Source organism: Rhipicephalus sanguineus, chromosome 6 (genome assembly GCF_013339695.2).
Source record: "Rhipicephalus sanguineus isolate Rsan-2018 chromosome 6, BIME_Rsan_1.4, whole genome shotgun sequence".
Taxonomy (NCBI): domain Eukaryota; kingdom Metazoa; phylum Arthropoda; class Arachnida; order Ixodida; family Ixodidae; genus Rhipicephalus; species Rhipicephalus sanguineus.
The window spans coordinates 102,465,403-102,485,857 of NC_051181.1; the positions used below are offsets into that span (position 1 = coordinate 102,465,403).

At 50.6% G+C, this 20,455-nt stretch overlaps 2 protein-coding genes across 2 annotated transcripts in view; both read right to left on the reverse strand.

The window, feature by feature from the left end:
• Window positions 1–20,455, reverse strand: part of LOC119396060 (inositol oxygenase) — a 254,688-nt gene that overhangs the window by 139,553 nt on the left and 94,680 nt on the right. The gene's annotated exons all lie outside the window — the stretch shown is intronic.
• LOC119396062 (uncharacterized) lies at window positions 18,658–20,071 on the reverse strand. The gene has a single exon (XM_037663125.2). It carries the CDS (start codon window positions 20,014–20,016, stop codon window positions 18,742–18,744), a length of 1,275 nt encoding a protein of 424 aa, XP_037519053.1. The 5' UTR covers window positions 20,017–20,071; the 3' UTR covers window positions 18,658–18,741.

Genomic DNA, 20,455 nt, shown 5'->3' on the forward strand with positions numbered 1-20,455 from the left:
GGCGCCAACCGGAAACGGCGCGAGCGACCCACTCGTCGACAGGATGTATCTCAGGTATACGCGGTACCTTTGGACGACGCGCTGTGTGATCGCTTGCGCTTGTGTGTGTGCGAATGCATATACACAGCAGAGGTGGCGCACTGTTAATGAAAGTTGCCGTGAACGTGAAAACGTAGAGTAAATCTTCGTTGAGGTGAAGTTCCAGATGGTGGCTAAGTCGCCTCAGAGGAGCCACCAAGGGCGTAGCCAAGGGGGGGGGGGGGTTGGGGGTTCAAAACCCCCCCCCCCGAAAATTTTCAGTTTTGCTTGCGTATATATACACGCACACATACAAACGCACGCACAAACGTACATAAAGTATGGTTGAACCCCCCCCGAAAAAAATTTCTGGCTACGCCCCTGGGAGCCACTGAACTAGGGGAACATGTCGTACAGTCATAAGCGTGCGCGCAGGCTTCTCCATTAAGCGGGAGGGGGGGGGGGGGGCGCATTCCCACCCGAATGGTCGATTGCGAAAGAGCTGTTACAAATGAAGCGATGACTTGCGGCTAATGACAGACTGCCTTTGGTCCACGGCTTTCCGTGGGCAAAGCTGAGAAGTAAAACGTTCTTGGAATGCAACACCAGGGGTCCTCGGCCGCTATTTTCGCTAAGCTCCTGCATGGCCAACACCTGCACCTCAAACAATGGCGGCGCAGGTCTAAGGGCATGGGCCTGACTTGAAGCCACCCTCCCCCCCCCCCCTCTCCCCCCCCACTTTACGCACGCCTACGGGTACAGTTACGACGCGGCTTCAATACAAGTAAGTTATTGTGAGTAAGAATAGGAAAGTTAAAAAATGAATTCTGCGGTTTTACAAGCCGAAGTCCACATGATTATAAAGCACGGCACGTGTCCTTGATCAATTTAGACCGCACGAAGTTTTTAATCGTGCATTGGTGAGTGTTTCTTTCTGTCTGCCGCGCACGTTTACTAATATCAGGCCGCGATCGGGTGGTAATGGCTCGCTGTTCACATTCTTTATTGTAGGTGAACAGCGTTGTAAAGTTTCGGTATGGTATTCGGTAAAGGTACCGCTTCGTTGCAGTGGCTGCAGTGACGCTCGAAGCAAGACGAGTTCGCCGCTCATTTTGCTTTGTGTTGCTTCTCGAATCGCTTGTAACAAATGAACATGCGCAAAATGTAACGGAACATGAGAGTTTTAGGTGTGCTGAACCTGAAAAACCGCGCAACTGAAAAGCCAAAACTTTGACACAGCGCAGTTAGCCCTATAACGGACGTTTTTCGCTGCGGATCCTACTTCGGTATATCGAAGTCCAACTGTACTTGAAATATAAAAATTAAAGGCCAAAGAGAATGAAATTGGGTGAAAAGGTAACTTACTGTTGCTGGAAGCCAAACGCACATCTTATGCACCAAGTAAACTAACTCTGCGGCCATAGAACCTCCCATCCACTTTCCCTTGTGATATTTGGGCATGTGTGCGCAGGCGCGTCGCATAATAGGTAAGCTTTCGGAGCAGTCAACTGGACAATATTGCGTCGTTGTGGGTTAAAGTTATGTTTAGAAACCACCGGTAGCGTTCAACACAAATCTATAGCGTTGGATTATTCGTAGAGGCTGGCGTTACTCACACTGGAAGTACGAATTCATCGATTGAACTAGTGCTAAATCTCACTAATAAATTTTTACCGAACTATATTTCAGTGCATGCCTAAATTGCGATGAATAAATGTAGGCCGGCCACAAGGCACGCACACTTGGAACAAATTTCGATACTATATAGCACGAGGATTGAGATAAGCACTGTCATAACAGCTGCTAAAATGCACCGTTGTTTCAGTTCTCCAACAAACTGTCTGTTTAGAGATTTTTCTGTAATAATATAATAGCAATTATCGGGTTTAACGCCCCAAAAGTATCAAAACTTTCTGAACGGATTTCTCGAAGCTTGTGTAATACACCGGTGTCATGTTACTTTCGAAGTTGAGAACTATAATTAGGCATACTGCGTTATGCTTAAAATAGTCATGTTTGTTTCCCGCTACAAGCAATGTTTGCCTCCCGAGAGTAACTAGATAAGAAATTGCAGTTAGTTTTTTCTTACATATGCCAAGGCGATACTTAAACCTTATGCTAACTATCTAAAAGAAAAGCCATCCTACACTGCATTCCCCTCAGATTGTATTTGTGCCGATCCCTGGCGCAGGATTCTCGATGGTGCGTCAGTGCGCTCGAGGGAAGCCAAGTCGCGGGGTCCAAGCTCACCGCCAGCTGCTCTACCAGAGCTGCGTTGACCCGGATCCGCAGCGATACCGAACGCAACCTCGCCGAGTCCTCCAGTTCCGCGCAGCGCGCGGAATGCGCTGGCCCGAGGAAACCGCCGTCTGCCGACGGCGTGGACCCGCTGGACCTGATGCTTGACCTGGCCGTAAACTGGAACCTCAACTTCCTCTTCGACGTGCGAGTCATCGATCTGCCGACGGCCTGCGACCGTGGACGTCGCGCTGTTGCTCTCGCGTGGCAGGCTGAGTTACGTCTGGCGGGACAACGTCCGCAGGTCCGCGACGGCCTCCGCGGAAGAATACGAAAACCACGTGCGCGAGTACTGCCAGGTCCTGTCGGTGTCACCGCAGTCGATTAACGTTACGGCGGAGACGCTGAGATACCTGGAGGATGCCATCCTGGAGACCAAACGTGACGTAATTGCCGACGGGTCTGAACAGGTGCGAGAGACGGTGAAGCGGGCTACTTGGGAATGATACACTGTAAGCGGACGGGACAGAGGACACGACACCACAGTGCCCGTGGTGTCCTGTCCTCTCTTCCTTGTCCATGTTCCGGTGTCAGTGCGGAAAGCGACTTGTCGCCGGGCGAGGAATCAAGTAAAAACGAACATCATAGCCGAAAATAGCTACGAAGTAAGTCCGTTATAGCCTGCGTTGTAGAGGTATCCATGCAACGAGCTGCTGATAGACGGCGTGGTCCATTGGGTGGTAGGTTATGCGCTTATATGTAGTACAGTTGTTGAACGAATATAACCGTAGTGCTTCGTGGGAGTTTTTTGTGTTGATGCTTCATTTCGTTTCGTCATAACGTAGGCACAAGGGTGAAGGCACAAGAGACCACACCAACCCGCTTATACATGCAACAAGGGACGGCAGCTGTCGTGTGTTAACGCCCGCAGGTTGTCTCATGTGCCTTTTGCACCCGTGCCTTTGTGGTCCACGCCTTAATGAACAGCACCCCAACATATCCACATGACCATTTTATTCGACTTCTTTTGCGTTGTATACTTGACCAAATACAGAAATATAACCCTATCAAGTTACCATAAAGCATACCGTGATGAAGTGACGCCTATTTTGCTTAGATGAAATGTAGTCCCAACGGAAAGAGTAGCCAAGTGAACGGTGGCCGGAGCCGCAAAATTGCGACACGCGACGCTGTTGTTCACGAGCACGCCGATAGCGAGATTGCCAAGCACATTCCACTTTCCAAAGCAGGGGTGGCCGGCGGACCGCCGGAAACCAGCCCATCTTGCTGTTGGCCCATCCGAAAGCCCGTATCTGAAACACTTGTTCATTGCTTATCGCCAGATCTGGCTATGCACACGATATCCTTTTTGTTTTTCTTTGTTTCGTTGAAGTCGCAAGCAACCGTATCTTTATCGCAGTTGCCCAGTAAAAGCTGCTTGTTGGTGTGCTTTCCGCCGGCTACCCTGCTTTGGAAAATGGAACGTGCTTGGCACTCTCGATATCGGCGCGCTCGGGAAAAGCGCATCACCCAAGCTCTCCTCGGCACAGGTTGATTTTCTTGTCAGCTTACTCAGTCTCGGTTACCAATTATTCTTTCCAGTAGTGACATCCACCATGGAACCACATTGGGAAATGGGAAAAAAATGATCCACCCGACTGGCGTACGAAGCTGCAGAGGGAACTCATCCAGGTTACTCGGAACGGAAATTGAGTTGCCAATAAATTTGACTCGAGTTTATGGTACATTCGACTGGTCGTTTTCGAGCGCTCCGCAGGCGCTGAAAAAAGAGTGTAAAACAACAACTAACCATTGCTGCTAATATTATCGGGTCAAAACATGATCAGGAAGGAGAAAGATGACTTGCATACCTGCTTGTTCTCGTTGAAAAGGTTTAAAGCTGTTGAATTCAACAGTTTCAAACACAGTCAGAAGCGCTCTCAAACGACCAGTCGAATGTACCATTAGTTTAGGTGGTGAACGCCTGCCCTGCAGGCTTTCTGATCCTGGATTGGATCGCAGGATTCATGCAAGATTCTCTTCAGCTTGGGCGAAGTGTTATCTTTAGAAACCGACATTATGTGTTTCCGCTGTATCTTCTTCCCTTACAGTAAGCTCCTGACAGTTTTATTTCATGAACATTGCTCTGCCTAGTAGGTTTGCACAAAACTAATTTGCCTCGCTCATCTAGGCAGTACGGCTCCTCAATCAGTACATCGCTGCTTTCTTTTTTTTTTCGAACAGACTTGGTTCCAGTTTAGCTCCCTGGGCAACGAGACGCCGTCGGTCAAGCCTGGCTCTTGGCTGGCGCTGGTCAACAAGCAGTTCGCAGGGCAGTTCGTTTGGACCAACGAGCACTGGGTCATCGTCGACGGACCGGCGGTGCTCAGCCGCGTCGACCAACTGCTGAAGACCTACGGCAACCGCCTGCTGGTCGTGGGCCTCGCCTGGGTCTTCCTCCAGTCGCACCTGTGGGCCGTCTCCAACAAGCCCGAGCTAGCTTTCCGAGAAAAGGGCGTTGGACATCGCAGATACGCCTGCTTCGAGTACGCAGAGTCTCGATTTGGCCTGCTCAGCGTGGTCGAGCTCCTGACCGATACGTTTGGCGCGGAGGACACCAGACGCCGCGTGACTTATTTCGAGAGCACGTTGAAACTCGCCACCGCTGGGAAGCTGCACGATGCCACCTGGATCGAAGACCAGGCTAAGGACAAGGCACTGCGCAAGGTAGACAGGCTCTCGCTCGTGTTGCTGCCGCCGACCCAGTTCTTCGACAAGAGTTGGCGAGAGGGACTGGACGACCGCTACGCCGCGGCGGAAACGGTATGCTCCTTCTTCCTAAGTAGTTGTGATGCATCTATTTCGCTAGCCTTGAAAAAGTGACGCCGAATTTCTAAAGGATCTATAAAGCGAAGAACTAAACGAGTTTCGACTGATCAGTTATTCTTTCAGAACTCCATTGCTGTTGATGTTGTCATCGTAGGTTCAGAAGAGAGAATGAAGCTCAAAGTGACCTGCATGTTGCTGTGACGTCACTGATTTCCATGTGCTATTTTTTTCGTATTTTGACTGCATCGATGCACTAAGATTTCCTGAAGCTTGCTATGTAAGGTATCTGCATCAGTTAGAACACAATGTAATTTATTTTATTCGTAGAACTGTGCAGGCCCCAGCAGATCCTGTCAATATCAAGGACGCCATAGCGACTTTGGGCGGGATTGTCAAGGTGGCGTCGCCACCGATACTTTTTTAGAGCGCAGCTCTTATACGCCCGTTCCTGCGTTGAGCGGCGTCGCCGTTGGCGTTACAGGCGTCGGCGTAACCGATATAGTAAACGAGAACGAAAGAGAGCGAACGCAGAGTCTGTCGATATCACGAGCCACTCAACCTCGCTTTCTTCCGCTGTCACGCGCGCTGGCCCCTCGGTCGGAGCTCGTGCGTGTGCAGGGCTGGCACGTGCACTGCGACTGGTTTCGCTTGTCCTAACGGGCCGTCGGCGTTTCGCTTGTTTCGCGACGCCTGCAATGCACAGAGTGGTAGGACTCGATCGCTGGCAGTTCCTGTGGCAGTATGTAACGAATGTTACATTGCTACAACTGCGGACAGCCAAAACTTCAAACACAGTTGTCGTTGCCCCAGCACGAAGCTGCGCTCAGAATTTGCATTAGGGAGTATCGTAATCGTGGGCGAATTTTTTTCTGCTGCGCCTTTTTCGGGCTTACCGAGCCTCCTTTTTGCAGCAAGAGTGGTGCTTTTGTCATTATGAAACGGTAGTTTACCATTACGAGAGAAATCGTTTTTCTCTTTAGAGTCCCTCTTAATATTCAAAATTGCACTCGATCCATCTATTCTATGCACGCGCGGTGCGGGCGATGCGTGGGACAGCCATAGGAAAAAGGGCTGTTCAGCGGAAAGCACGCGTCCCATAGAGGGGAAGTGATGGTATTGATCCCGATGTTGGGTGCTATAGGGTGCTCTCCCAACTAATATACATTCGCAATACAGGGGGAGGGAAAATTAACAGGAGGAAGAAGGGCTGCATGCGACGGCAGGAAGGGTTGAGTATGGTGTGGAGGGCACAGAGGCTAGCCCTCGCTAACCTTGGCAGTATACCTGGTTGAGATGCAGCTTTAGCACTAACTCACATTTATTGTGCGCGTAGCAGCTTACCTTTTACATCTCTCTTTACTGTTTGCTTAGATAACAGGGCTACACCGAAAGCTAGTAATAATAATTGTTGGGGTTTTACGTCCGAAGACCATGATATGACTGAGAAACGCTGTAGAGGAACGCTCCGGAAACTTGGACCATTTCTAATTACACGGTCATCTAGCATTTCTCCTCCATCGAAATACGGCTGCCTCGGCCGGGATTCAACACTGGGACCTTCGGGTCAGCAATCAAGCACCATAACCACTAGACCTACACACTAAAAGTCGTTTCATGGTATTACATATTGCATTATTCCTAACATTTCAAACTATATTTCACATGTTACTAAGGCACACTCTTCTAAATGCAGAAATACTCGTTTGCGTATTTCAGTGTCCTTTTGAATCGATTCAATCGCCAAAATTTTTTTTTACGATGGCACAGCGTCGTTACTGGCATTTTCAGGGCACTGCGTTTTCGAATTGAACTGCCTGCGTTGCGCCAATTTTCCAATTTTCACAATGTTGCAGAATTTCGTCAGCAACCTTCTGAACGCCTCGCGCTCCTACCGCGCCCTTCGCTCGGAGAGGTTGCCTTTCGACGAGGTCTACAGCCGGCGCATGTTTCCCAGCGACCGCCTCGCCAGTTACGTGTACCTCGCCAACCGCGCGGACATATCGCTGGGTTCGGTCGCGGCGCCGCTGTACTACCTGAGAGGGACGTTCGCCATCAACTACGGCGGCCTGGGCACTGTCCTGGCGGCTCAGTACGCCAGCAGCTTTGATCGGCGCGGCAGTGGGCTCGACGAATCCGGAATGCCAACTCGCTGGTGGAAGCAGGCCGAGTACGACGACAGGGCAAAGTGCGAGATCGGCGACCTACAAGGACAACCACTCAACCCACCATGCGTTGCACGTAAGGGCTGCTGCAGTCTGCATGATTCATGTTTTATTGAGTTATCAATTGTATTGGACACTCGAGGGCCATCGTTGCCGTCACCGTCATGTTCCGTATAAATTGCAGATCAATAACGTCGCCCCGCGCGTCGTATGTTCTATGTGCGAGCGAAAGCTTGTGGAGGCTGCAGACGGGCGCGGCTTCAGCACAGTTGAAACTCGGCGGCCGGCTCCGACGGGCGAAGGAGCGTGAAGCAGCGACGCGGCCTCTCGCTCGGGCAGCAGTTGCGAGCTTTGATTAGAAGAGCGTGGTCGCGCGCGTCATCTCGACAGACGTCAGCAGACGGCTCCTACCCTTGTACGTGCTGCGCCATCTCCGCTTACTTCGCACTGAGGCGGCAGACAGCACGAAAACCGCTTCGCTGCCTGGAGCGGCCGTATTCACTTATGCCAGCGTTTTGTGGACTTACGCCAGACCGGATCATTCGTCCTTGCGGCGAAACTTTTTCAGAATTCTATTATTTACCTCGGCGGCAAATCTGATTCTAGACCCATACGAATACCAGCTAGGTTATCACGAAATCGATTTACACTGAAGGTTGTTTCTTTGTGGATTCTGGTGCAATGTGAATGTCGACGAAGTCCACGGAACGTATACGGTATGCTTTGTTGTTAAAGGGAACAAACTCTAACGTTGCGGCTCTCACTTTGCTGACAGTATGCGGTTGGAAGCATCAACTGAAGAGGTGCGTTTAAAAGGCTGTCAGCACCACCACACACAAGTCATGTCCTTTGCTTAGCCGGTCAGGTTTTTACTCGCCAGAGAAAACGAAATTTCGCACACTGTGTATGCCCTTCAGATGTGGACAGCGCTGTACTCGGTCGGTGGCTAGGCAAATTGCTTGATCGAGTTTCAATGTCTTAAGCGGTATTTGCCGTCTTTTTCCGCACTGTTGCAGTATTTCATTTTACGGGATCTCATTTTGAAGTTGGAGCAACGCGCCATGTTTCATGCTTCATTCGTCATGCGCACATGCACTTTTCCTGAAACCCCCTCCCCACCGCCTTCCCCTTCATGTTGTTCCCAACAGGCACTGCTGCTAGAACGTATTGCAACTTTGTCACGTAGTCCTTCGTTCTTAGAATGGCGTAACAGTTTCACGTGGTACCTATTGTAGTGCAAGATTTAAAGAAAAATAGTGTAGTAACATCAGCTGTGTCACTGTAGTCATACATATGAAGGAGTACTGGAAGGTCGCAGCATGCAGCAAAATCGGCGTTTCCTTCACGACCTCAAATACAGCCTCACAGAAGCATTGAAGCTCATTTCTGTAGTGGTTAATGTGTTCGTGTTGTCATGTGATAATGGTTTTATGATTTCTACAAAGTGCTGTAAGTGAACCGTATATTTCCTAATAATTTTCCCCTCCTACGTGTTTGCTTTAAAAAGCGCTCATAGGTTGGTATAGAAATCCTCTGCATTACGAGACGATATCGATGAAAAAAGGACATAATTTCTGAAACGGCCACGGTAACAAGATCGCTCATTAAAACAACGAATTAAGTGTGCCCATAAGGTCTTGGAACTGCACGCGAAAGTAAGCCTTTGCAGGGAAATGGTGCCCGGGTTACCTTCATACTTCGCTAATGCATTCCAATATTTCTTTTGTATGAAAATGTTATAGTTAATGCGTCAAGTAAATAAGGGTGCCCGTCAGGAGGCTTTTTCAGTGCATTTCCAGGTTTCGGGATGTAGAAGTACTTAGCGCAGATAAATATGTTGAAACGACCATGTGCACATTCCTTCACTGTCTGACGCGTCTATAAAATGTTCCTTCTCAAGCTTGTCAGCGGTACATTGCCTCTGTATTATTGGGCTACCATGACGTCTATGAGCAATAAAGAGAGAAAGAAGGGAGGGGGGAACAAGAGGTGAAAGTTGTTCGATTGGATGCACTGCACTGGACTTTCCTCACCCTAAAGTCTTTCGTTCAAGCCCAAGCTTTTAGAAAGCACAAAAGCGCTAATATAGATCAGTTTGGGCTAGCTAACGACAGGCCGAACCAGATTTAAAGACAGTACTTTTGGACGCGCTTGAAAAACAAGGACAATGAGGCGCACGGAAAACCACAAACGGAAGTGCTCTGGCGACTGAAGTTTATTGGAGCATCCTGCCTACACTTACACATGCCAACTTCAACCATGTGACGTATGCTATCGCTCCATCGAGTTAAAGAAGAATTCCTTTTGCGACAAAGCAAGCGACGGGGAGCTGACACAGGAGGCCCCTTCTTTGAGGAGCTTGTGCCTCTGAGTCGCTAGAGCGCTTCCGTTTGTGGTTTTCCGTGTGCCTCACTGGGTCTTTGTTCTTTTCAAGTGCGTCCAAAAAATTTCAGTATGCTATTCCAACTATAGCCCAAGAAACAGCACTCAGGCTTAAAGAATTCTGCTTCCCCGAGATGATGGTTGTCAACCTTGTCGAGTTGATGATGCGGGACCTCGAGTATTTAAGCGGCTACAATCGCACATGTTATGAGCGATCGTCCCTTCAGTACCTACGTTCAAAACGTGCAGCTCTGGAGCACTGGCAGAGTTGAGGCGCGATCACAGCAGCGGCGCGCCTACGGCGTTGCGGTTGTTTGCAGGCGTTTCCGGCCTTGGTGGCGCTGGAGATTGCATTCGCGGCCTACAAACTGGCCGCCAACGAAGCTCCATCGCGGGGGCACGAATTCAGGCTGCCGTACCTGGAACCGTACACGGACGACCACATTTTCTTCATCACTTACTGCCACGCGCTGTGCGGTTCCTCGTCCGGGGAGAGAGCGCTGCAACGCACCTCTCCGTCACTTCCAACCTTTCCTCAGTGCCTTCAGCTGCCCACTGAGATGTCCAATGAGCGCGTCTGAGAAGTGCCGCTTCTTCGATGCCTCCTAGACACTGTGTACCCGCTTACGCGATTTTTAGTTGTCTATGCGATATTAGTGCATTTCTATTGTTATGTCGTTGCATTTGCGTAACCTCATCTTGCGTGGATCGAACGAAAACCACTTGTTATCTATAAGTATGAACGTGAACATGAATCGTTGAATGTTTGGGTACGCGGATTATGTATCGATGTATGGATGGCTCGAATCCAACTAACATATTTCGACTCGGATGGTAAGCGATGCCACCGGTGCGGCCTTTTCTTGTTCGCTGACGACGAATTGACTTGCTCAGTTTTCAAGAAATCACTTGCTAATTTTTACCAAGTGGGACATTAAAAAAGCAAGTACACAACCTTGTGGGAGGCCATGTTTTCAAGGATGTAGACGCAGTCGGAACAATGCAAGTCAAGGTATTAAGCGAAGCGTCTGTGAGTTATAGATTTTAGTGGGAGGGGGAGTGGGTCAGCCGTTTCTGATATAGGAATCTGATCTTTTATCCAGGTCGCTTGTCGTTTCGCGTTGCCACATTTCATTGTTGCTTGGATATAAACGCGCGACCATCGTTTGCCTGTATAGCAGCTGAAGTGTTCGCGCTGCTGAGCATGTGGGTGAAGGTCCAATTCCAGGCATGGAGGAAGGAAGAAGTTGGGAGGGGAGCACTGCGAAGTGCGAGAAAAGAAAAAAAAAAGCAGGCACGCAAATGCCCCCGTTTTCCCTATAGGGGAAGGGCTCTCATTAGCTCTCGACACGTGCGTCACCCCTAATGCTTGCGCTGTACGCCTCGGAGTCGATCGGTTTGCCTTGTATGCAGACTCGGTTGCCAGAATCTGCCGTACCGAGGAGAGCATGTACGAAATTACTTTTCTTGGGTTTCACATGTTGAAGCCGCGGGATCTGATTATAAAACATGCCGTAGTGGCAAAGCTGGCGTAGCGTTAAAGAGCCCTTGTGGCAGACGTTTCGGCGAAATACGAGACGTTGTCCGTGCGCGAAAAATTGCGATGAATGCAATGAATCAAAATCGGGGGCTCAAGCGGAAATCGAACCCAGGCATTCTGCGCCTGATGCTCGGAACTGATTCGAAACAAAAAAGCGCTTGTGTGTATTTATGTGTTCCTGTTCTCGTTCCGTTTTCATCGCGCAGTTTCAAACCTTCTTGAAACCACGAACCGACTAGCACAACACGCCTTGCTTCAAAAGAAAAGACATATAGAGGCGTAATGTAGTGCGGGAAGTCGCTTTAAGACATGTAATATTGCTACATGCATACTGCCAGCCCCTTGCACCATGCGCGTGTGCGCCGGACGAAGAGAAGGAAGATCTCTCTCTGCTCGGGCTCTTGGCTGAACCGGTCAGCGCTGCAACCACTCCTGTAAATATATCGTGTAGATAGTCTACGGACTACAGTCTACCGAGTCGTCATTCACGTAACATATTTGGTGGAGGTGGAACGTTCCCCGTCCTCACCACGAAGCTTCGCAGCGGCCTCACCGTCCAGTCTCCGGCCATGGCTACCACTGACAACAGCTCGTCTCTGTCTCCAGCTGCGGCGCCCACCACAACGTACCTTACGGTGTCCCACCCCCGCGACCCCGGTACATTTTCCGCCCAAGCTGGCCTTGACGTTGACTACTGGCTCAGCATGTACGAGCGTGTTAGCCAAACACACCGATGGGACCCCACCATGATGCTTGCCAACGTAATCTTCTACTTGGGAGGCACCCCGCGTGTCTGGTTCGAGACCCATGAGACCGAGCTCACCAGCTGGGACATTTTCAAGGAGCGACTACGCGACATCTTTGGGGACCCGTCCGGTCGCCAAATGACAGCACGAAAAGAGCTTGCCACCCGTGTCCAGTCATCGACCGAGTCGTACGTCTCGTACATTCAGGACGTACTCGCGCTGTGCCGAAAAGTGGACGAACAATGTCCGAGGTTGACAAGGTGGGCCACGTACTTAAAGGCATCGCGGACGACGCCTTCAATTTGCTCGTCTATACAAATGTGTCGACCATCGACCTCATCATTAAGGAATGCCGCCGCTTCGAAAGGGCGAAAAGCCGCCGCGTACTGCCTCAATTCGCTCGGCTACCGAACACGGCTGTCACATCAACGTGCTCCGATCTCGTCGCCACACCACCCTTGAGGAGAATGTGACGCGCATCGTTCGACGGGAGCTTGAAGCCGCAAGTCCAGCGCCCTTCCACACACCTCCCTTTGACCAAGCCGCTGCCCAAGCACCCCCCACGGTCTCTGTTATCCAGGCCGTCGTGCGGCAAGAAATTGCCAATCTCGGTTTCCCTGTCGCCTGCTCCGTCTCTCGACCCGAATACCGACCGACGCCAACGAGTGCACCCCGCAACGACTCCTATTTTCCTCCAAGATCCCGCAACCCATCGGAATGGAGAACTCCCGACGACAAGCCCATCTGCTTCCGCTGCCACCGGGTGGGTCACGTCTCCCGTCACTGCCGCACCACCTGGACGCCGCCTTATTGGGGCCAATTCTCGTCGCCTTCTCGCCCATACGCTGCACCTCACCGGTTATTCGCCCAGCGTACGTACGCTGCCTCTGACGCACCCAACAGCCGCCCTACTGCTCGGTCACCGTCGCCCCAACGCCGTCGTTCCCCGTCGCCTCAACCACGCCGCTATTCCTCGCCGCCGAACTACGTCTCGTCCCGGACGGAAAAACTAGGTCGTGCAGCTCCTGGAGGTAGTGCTGCATCATTTTCGTCTGAACCAAATCCTCCATTGACGCTCCCTACGAACACGAACTTAATTGATCTGCAAGTGGGACGGTATTTCTATGACAGCGTTAATTGATACTGGAGCTCAGGTGTCTATCATCAGTGCGCATCTCTGCCGTCGACTTAAGAAAGTACTCACGCCTGCTACAACTAAAGCCGTCCGCGTCGGCCGATGGCGGTACTGTGCCGTCACAGGAATGTGTACCGCTCGAATAAGCATTGCCGGCCGCCACGTTCCCGTTCCTCTTTACCGTGCTCCACCAGTTGCCCTCCACGACCTCATCTTAGGGATGGACTTCCTCTCGACAACATTCTGCCCTGATTGACTGTTCTGCCGGTACTCTTTGCTTGGAACTTCCTCTTCTGCCCGATACTAGCCCCAAGCTCCAGAACAGCCTTTGTACCACAGAATTTATTCGCATTGCCGCCTAAAGCCCTGACATTCGTCGAATTGGCAACGTCTTCACCGGTGCTTGACGGGGACTACGTCGTCACGCCTATTGCTGATGTCCTTCTGGCGCGCGACATCAACTGTACCACACTGCGTTGTCACCGTAGGCCGCTAACCGGATACATCTCCCTGTTGTAAATTTTCGGCTTCACGAAGCACGTGCTACCCCAAGGCATCTCAGGTCGCCACGCTCCGATCAATATCAGATGACCACGTCACCATTTTCGCTGCCGACGTGTGCTCAGATGTTCCTTGTCGCCCGCCGGATACACCACACGCCTCGACATGAAATTACATCACATGATCGCCCCGGACCTCGAACCTGAGCAATCAGCCGCTCTAAAGCCGCCTTTTGGCTTTCTTACCGCGACATCTTTGACGTCGATAATCGACCACTAGGCCAGACTTCTCTTGTAAAGCACCGCATAAACACCGGTGATTCTCTTCCCATTCACCGCCGACCATATCGGGTGTCTGCGCAGAGCGCACGGTCATTCAAACAAGAAGTGAACAAGATGCTAGCCAGAGGCATTATTGAACCCTCATCGAGCCCTTGGGCGTCTCCCGTCGTGCTGGTTAAAAAGAAAGACGACACGTGGCGCTTCTGCGTTGATTACCGCCCATCTTAATCGAATTACGAAAAAGGACGTTTACCCTTTGCCCCGAATTGACGACGCTCTTGATTGCCTACACGGCGCGCGCCTACTTTTCTTCAATAGACCTACGCTCTGGCTACTGGCAGATTGCTATGGACGAGAAAGACCAAGAAAAAGACTGCGTTTGTAACTCCCGATGGCCTCTACCACTCCAAGGTTATGCCGTTCGGTCTGTGCAACGCCCCAGCCACGTTCGAGCGTATGATGGACTCTCTGCTACAAGGATTCAAATGGACAACCTGCCTTTGTTACCTCGACGATGTCCTTGTATATTCGCCTACATTTCAAACCCACCTTCGGCGTTTGGCAGCTATTCTTGACGTTTTCCGCAAAGCTGGCCTCCAATTGAATTCGTCGAAGTGCCACTTCGGTCGCCGGCAGATTACAGTCTTGGGCCACCTCGTCGATGCTTCAGGTGTGCAGCCGGACCCAGAGAAAATTCGTGCAGTCACGAGTTTTCCTGTACCCCAATCAGCCAAAGACGTCCGGAGTTTTGTGGGACTCTGTTCCTACTTCAGAAGGTTCGTGGAAAATTTTGCAACAATCGCTCGACCACTCACTGAACTTCTGAAGAAGACGTGCCTTTTACGTGGGGTCCCGCTCAAACCGCCGCTTTTTTCTCGCCTCGTCACACTTTTGACAACGCCGCCTATATTGGCCCACTTTGATCCATCCGCTGCGACGGAGGTCCGAACCGATGCTAGTGGTCACGGGATCGGAGCCGTCCTAGCCCAACGACAACAGGGACACAACCGCGTTATCGCGTACGCCAGCCGCCTCCTTACAGCTGCCGAGCGCAACTATTCCATTACAGAGCGTGAATGCCTTGCTCTTGTCTGGCAGTCTTGAAGTTCCGCCCATATTTATATGGCTCGCACTTTCTGTAATAACGGACCATCATGCGCTCTGTTGGCTTTCCTCACTAAAGGATCCTACTGGCCGTCTTGGTCGCTGGGCTCTGCGACTCCAAGATATAGCTACACAGTGACGTACAAGTCGGGCCGCCTACACCAGGACGCAGACTGCCTGTCTCGCTACCCGGTCGATGAATCGAGCACCATCTCTGACACCGACGCCGACGCTTGCGTCTTTTCGCTTTCCTTACTAACAAACATCGGCGACGAGCAACGCCGTGATGCGTCCTTGCGTACTATCATCGAACGCCTAGAATCATCGTCTACCGACCGGTCCCATCGCTCGTTCGTCCTCCAAGATGGTGCACTCTACCGCCACAGTTTTCACCCAGATGGACCAGCCCTGCTGCTTGTTATTCCGAAGCACCTCCGCTCGGCTGTCCTTCACGAACTTCATGACCTTCATGAAGCCCCTTGCACCATGCGCGTGTGCGCCGGACGAAGAGAAGGAAGATCTCTCTCTGCTCGGGCTCTTGGCTGAACCGGTCAGCGCTGCAACCACTCCTGTAAATATATCGTGTAGATAGTGTACGGACTACAGTCTACCGAGTCGTCATTCACGTAACAATATTAACGCGAGAGCGTTAAACAGCTCGTTTCGCAGAAATTCAGGTGTCGGCATCGGTGTCATTGGTTGCGAGCGAAAGATCATCATCTTGTCCGTGACCAAAAAAATTGAGAAAGCTGCAAATAAAATATGATGTTGGGTCCGAGTGCGACTCGAACCCAGGCCATATGCGCGGCAAGCAGGCGTTATACCACACAGCCACGCCTTTGCTTGGAACTGCACAGAAAGTAACTTCATGCTTCACAAACATACGCGTCCTGTATACAGGTGTCACAGTAAGAGATGTAATATCGCAGTAATATTGCGGGGTAGAAGCGTAAATTGCCGTCGGGCGTCACTCCATGTGAATATCATATCGACTTGGTGGTTTAAAGCCAGCCAGTCATTACGAAAGGCACACACATTACTGCGCCTATTTTCCACGTAGTGGGTACATCGCAACTTCGAATAAGTTTCTCGCGCATAATTGCTCCTGGTTTAAAGCATGCTTAGGCACCTTAGAGGGCACCTTAGAGCGCGCATTCTGTTACACACATGTAGTGGTCGAAGTACGCACTACAGGGGCAGGATATCGCAATCGCGTCTAACTCTTAAAGGCGAAGCTTAAGCGTCCCCCATTTTTTTTACGGCTGCTGAACCGAAAGGTGGTGGGTTCGATCCCGGTTGCGGCGGTCGCATTTCAATGAAGGCGGAATGCTAGAGGCCCGTGCACTGTGATTAAGGTGTCGTTAATGCGCCTCAGGTGGTCGAAATTTCCGGAGCCCTCCACTATGCCACGCCTCCTAATCGTATCGTGGTTCGGCACGTAAAACGCGAGATATATTCGGCACATCTTATATTGCGTATTGCCATACGGACGCGTAGTGGGTACATCGCAAAATCGTGAATTATCGTGCAGTGGACACGAGATGTTACTTGCCTCGCGTTACGGTTGAGGAGTCCTCGCGTCACCGAGAAGCGACGCGTTTCAATGGATTGAGGAGCCGAGGTGCGGGGCCCGATTACGCTATCGCGTTGAAAGCTGCCAACCCATCATAAAAAGCCCAGTTATAAAAATATAATTCGTCATCATTAACATTACCAGCAACAGCACTGGGAATGCGGGCGGCTACTCGCGTGACCTTTAAAACTCCGATGACGATAATATTGACGTTTACAATGACAATTGCGTCTCCTTCTAGTCTTCTTAACATCTCCAGCTTTTCATTAAAACATCTCTCTCTCTCTCTCTCTAGTCTTCTTACACGAATGCATCAGAGACCTTGAATGTTTCTTTTTTCTCTTGCGATAAGTAGCTAATAAACAACATAGCTCGTTAGTTCTGGCGCGCGATCATAAATTATTTGGGGCCGTTTTTATAGCGCCCAGAAGCAGTCTTAGAGAGCATCGAGAAAGGCGGTACCAGGGTGGCTGGAATCGCGAGTTCCACGGAATAAGCGTCGTCCAGTGACTACGAAAAATACGCTGCGAGTCCAGTGATTCGCAAAACCTCGCCATCAAGATTTTGTCTGTGCTCCTTTACGAAATTCAGGAGTGGCGGCGTGGTGACAGGATGTCACTAGTCTAAGCCTATTCGCCACGACATCGGGCTACAGGTGGCAGCACCGTCGCCGCGTTTGTGTGGATAGGTGCTCGGCGGAGCGTATACAAATGTACGCAGCGTCGCTTCACCGTAGGCGGTTTGAGTCGATTGTCGGCGAATAAAGCGGGTTGACTGCAGCCTAATGGTGATGCATACGCCTCCACTGCCCCATTAATGCATGAAACCGGCCTCCCGTTCCTATTACGTATGAGAAAAGCGCAATCTGCCAACCAATGGGGTACTGGCCTTCGGTACCATTCGTGTTTTGAACTGTGCTCGATGTTTTTTCTTGCTTTATTTGCACGTGTTTCAAGTTGTGTTTTGCCTATACCACAACATAAATAGTGTTGCGCGACTGAGCCAATTAAGTATTTACTTCTCGCTCAAGCGGCTACAAAAAATAGAGCCTGTATTTCTGCGTAATTAGGTGAAGTAGAACTTTGAGCACTCTGCTTTTCTGTTTGCATGAATACGCGCACTGCTGTATAAATGCGTGGCTTCAGGTCTTTTTTACCGCTAACCATCCTCTGCAGATGCTAGTTCATGCTTTGCGGTGTCACAGGGATTTCCAAATCGCCAACACTTCACAAGATGGTGTCACTAAAATTCTGCATTCACACCAGGACATTTAGAATTTTCTTTTTGTTTAGGATGACGCCAAATGCACTATGTGATGTGCTTGAACGACAAAGTGGTACCCACACTGAAATGGGTTTGGCGAATGGACGGTATGATGGTTAGACCTAGCGCCATACCGACACGTGCAAGCACTCACTTGTAAGAGTACATACAAGTCTCGTTAAGGCGAAATGCTTATGTATATCGTGTAGCATAATACAGCAATGCGATATACAGCATTTGATACTTTGCTAGCACAACGGAATAAGCTGTAGTCTGACGACGTGCATGACGTATGCACACATGCGAACACGGTGTGGCTAGCAGACGACGCAAGGAGCCATCCACACCACGGGGTTTCGTCCGCTCGCCGTTAGGTGCCGACTCTGCTTGATCTCGCGGCCAATAGACTCTCTCCTGAATGTCGATTACCGCCTGGATGCAAAATAGTAGTAGACGCGACAGCGATCAGGTAAGTGACTGTGTATAAACGGCTTCGGTAGAAAGCGCAAACCCAGATCAGGCAGCAGAAAACAACGCTCCTCCACATCTCCGCTAGAAAGTGTATATGAAATGTTAGTTAAACATCTTCCCTCTGGCGCAAAGCTTTAAGCATGAAAAAAAGAAGACAGATTAGGTGAAGAAGCGCTTCTCTGTATTTTCCCTGCCCCCCCCCCCCATTTTTTTTTCTTGCTTCATGATTCAAGCTTCGCGCCAGGAACAACACGTTTAGCAAAGGGAACAAACTCGTCTAGAGAATTCATAAAATGGCTTGTCACATTTTATTAGCTGCATAGGTGAATGGTGGATACACAGCACAACGGGTATCTTTATCGTAGTCCTTTATATAGAAAATAAAATCGATGAGGGCAAAAACAATACAAAAAAGGAATGCGCCTTCATAGATTACATTGAAGTAGGGTCAACGGGTGTCCTTCGTCGAAAAATAAACCTAAAAGCCACTTTCAAGCTTTACTTCGGAATAAGTTCGGCCAATTTGGCTCCCACCGAGCCATCACGCACATCAGCACGAAGCTTGGAGAGGCAGTATTTTGAAATTTCTGGGTCGACAACGAACGACTTCTCCGTTAGGTACTGGTACCATTGCGCAGCCTCGAACGCTTCGGGCATTTGCCCGGTGTCTCTGGGAGCATTTCCTTCGGCTACCATTTCACGCACTAAGATGTCCGATTTCGGAAGAATCCTGCATCGCAAACGGCACTTCATGCTGGCGTAAGCGAACACCATAGCGCTGACGGTCGCGCCCGAGAGGTCACCGTCGTGCGTGATTCTCGCCTTCTGAGATTGAGTTATGCCCATCAGTGAGGCCGCGGCGTTGCACCAGTAATGAATCGAGGGGTTCGCTGTCGCCGAGTACGGCGAACGACGAGAGAGTCCGAGGTCACTCAAGTACGGTGCGTAAGATTGCTCCTGGAACAGCTCTTGGCCTTTTGCGAAGATCACATTCAATTCCTCCGCAGCACGCTCCAGAAAAACCCACTGGAACAACTCTGAAGGTTTTAGTCCGGTCGCTTTGCACAGGCGTGCGATGTCGTCGAGGACCGCACAGTGCTTGTATCTGGACACGTGTGAACCGGCCCTCAAGACTGCCATATCGTGATGACCAAAACGGTTGAGGAACATGTCCAAGGCAGCGACCAGCGATAGGTAGGACCTATCCCTAATCCAGTGGCCGAATTCCCGCTCGGCGCGCTCCAAATACTGACTGCTGCAGCGAAATGTCCTCAGGATGCGTTTTAGGTTATCGTCCCGCAAGCGCTGTATGTAATCTCGCCTTCCCCCGAGGCACCTGGCTACGAGAAGGCGGTAGATACACACTAAAAGAGCAAAGAGACCAGTACGATCGGGCAAGTTGTCAACGTCCGTCGTTTCTGTATTGATGAGGTAATCCGGTCCCGCCTGCTCCGTGATGCTCAGAAGGTCCCACGGCGATATTGTTTCGCCTGCGGAGCCGATGGTCACACCGAATGACTCCCAGTCTTCCGTCAGCGTGTCCTTGATCTTTGCCCCTTCGACGTGCATGAACTGGACGACGTACTCGACGGGCAAGTTGCCGGCAGCCAGCCTCTCTGACACGGCTTTCGCGAGATGCTCCTCCGATGCGAAGCAGCGCTTCACGAGAACGATCGGCTTCGATCCCGGATGCGCTGCAAACCATTCTGACGGGTACTCGGGAGGTGGACTGAGATTTTGACTCGCCGAGTATTCGGGGACACCTCCTGTCATCTGCCGGCACGGCAGAGTCTTCTTTACAGCAATCTCTCAGGGCCATGTCGGTCGATCTCCGCATACACAACGAGACGCAAGGCGTGGGCCGCGTGGCCGACCAAATTAACCAAACGGAAACGGAACTGGCCGAACTGAACGGTGCACAGTGTCGTTATTCTGATATTGGCGACTTCTCCGAACTTAGGTCAATCGTTAAATTTTTGACCATAACAAGAAGAGCTGGCAGCGCTATCGAATGTTACGAAGATAAATGCTGCGTAGATATATATGTCATAATCGAGAAGACATTAGTTTCCAGCGACTAATAATTCCTTATCGCGTCATTTCCTGCATCTTGCAAAATCGGTTCCGTTCCAAGCGCTTCATGCACCGCAATTTCTTACGCAATTTCGAGCTAGTGCTGCCACCGCGAGTCCTGTCTTCGCATCTAGTCGCG

Excerpts from the sequence above, each read along its gene's own strand:
- LOC119396062 (XM_037663125.2), bottom strand. The coding sequence starts at position 20,016 with ATGACAGGAGGTGTCCCCGAATACTCGGCGAGTCAAAATCTCAGTCCA.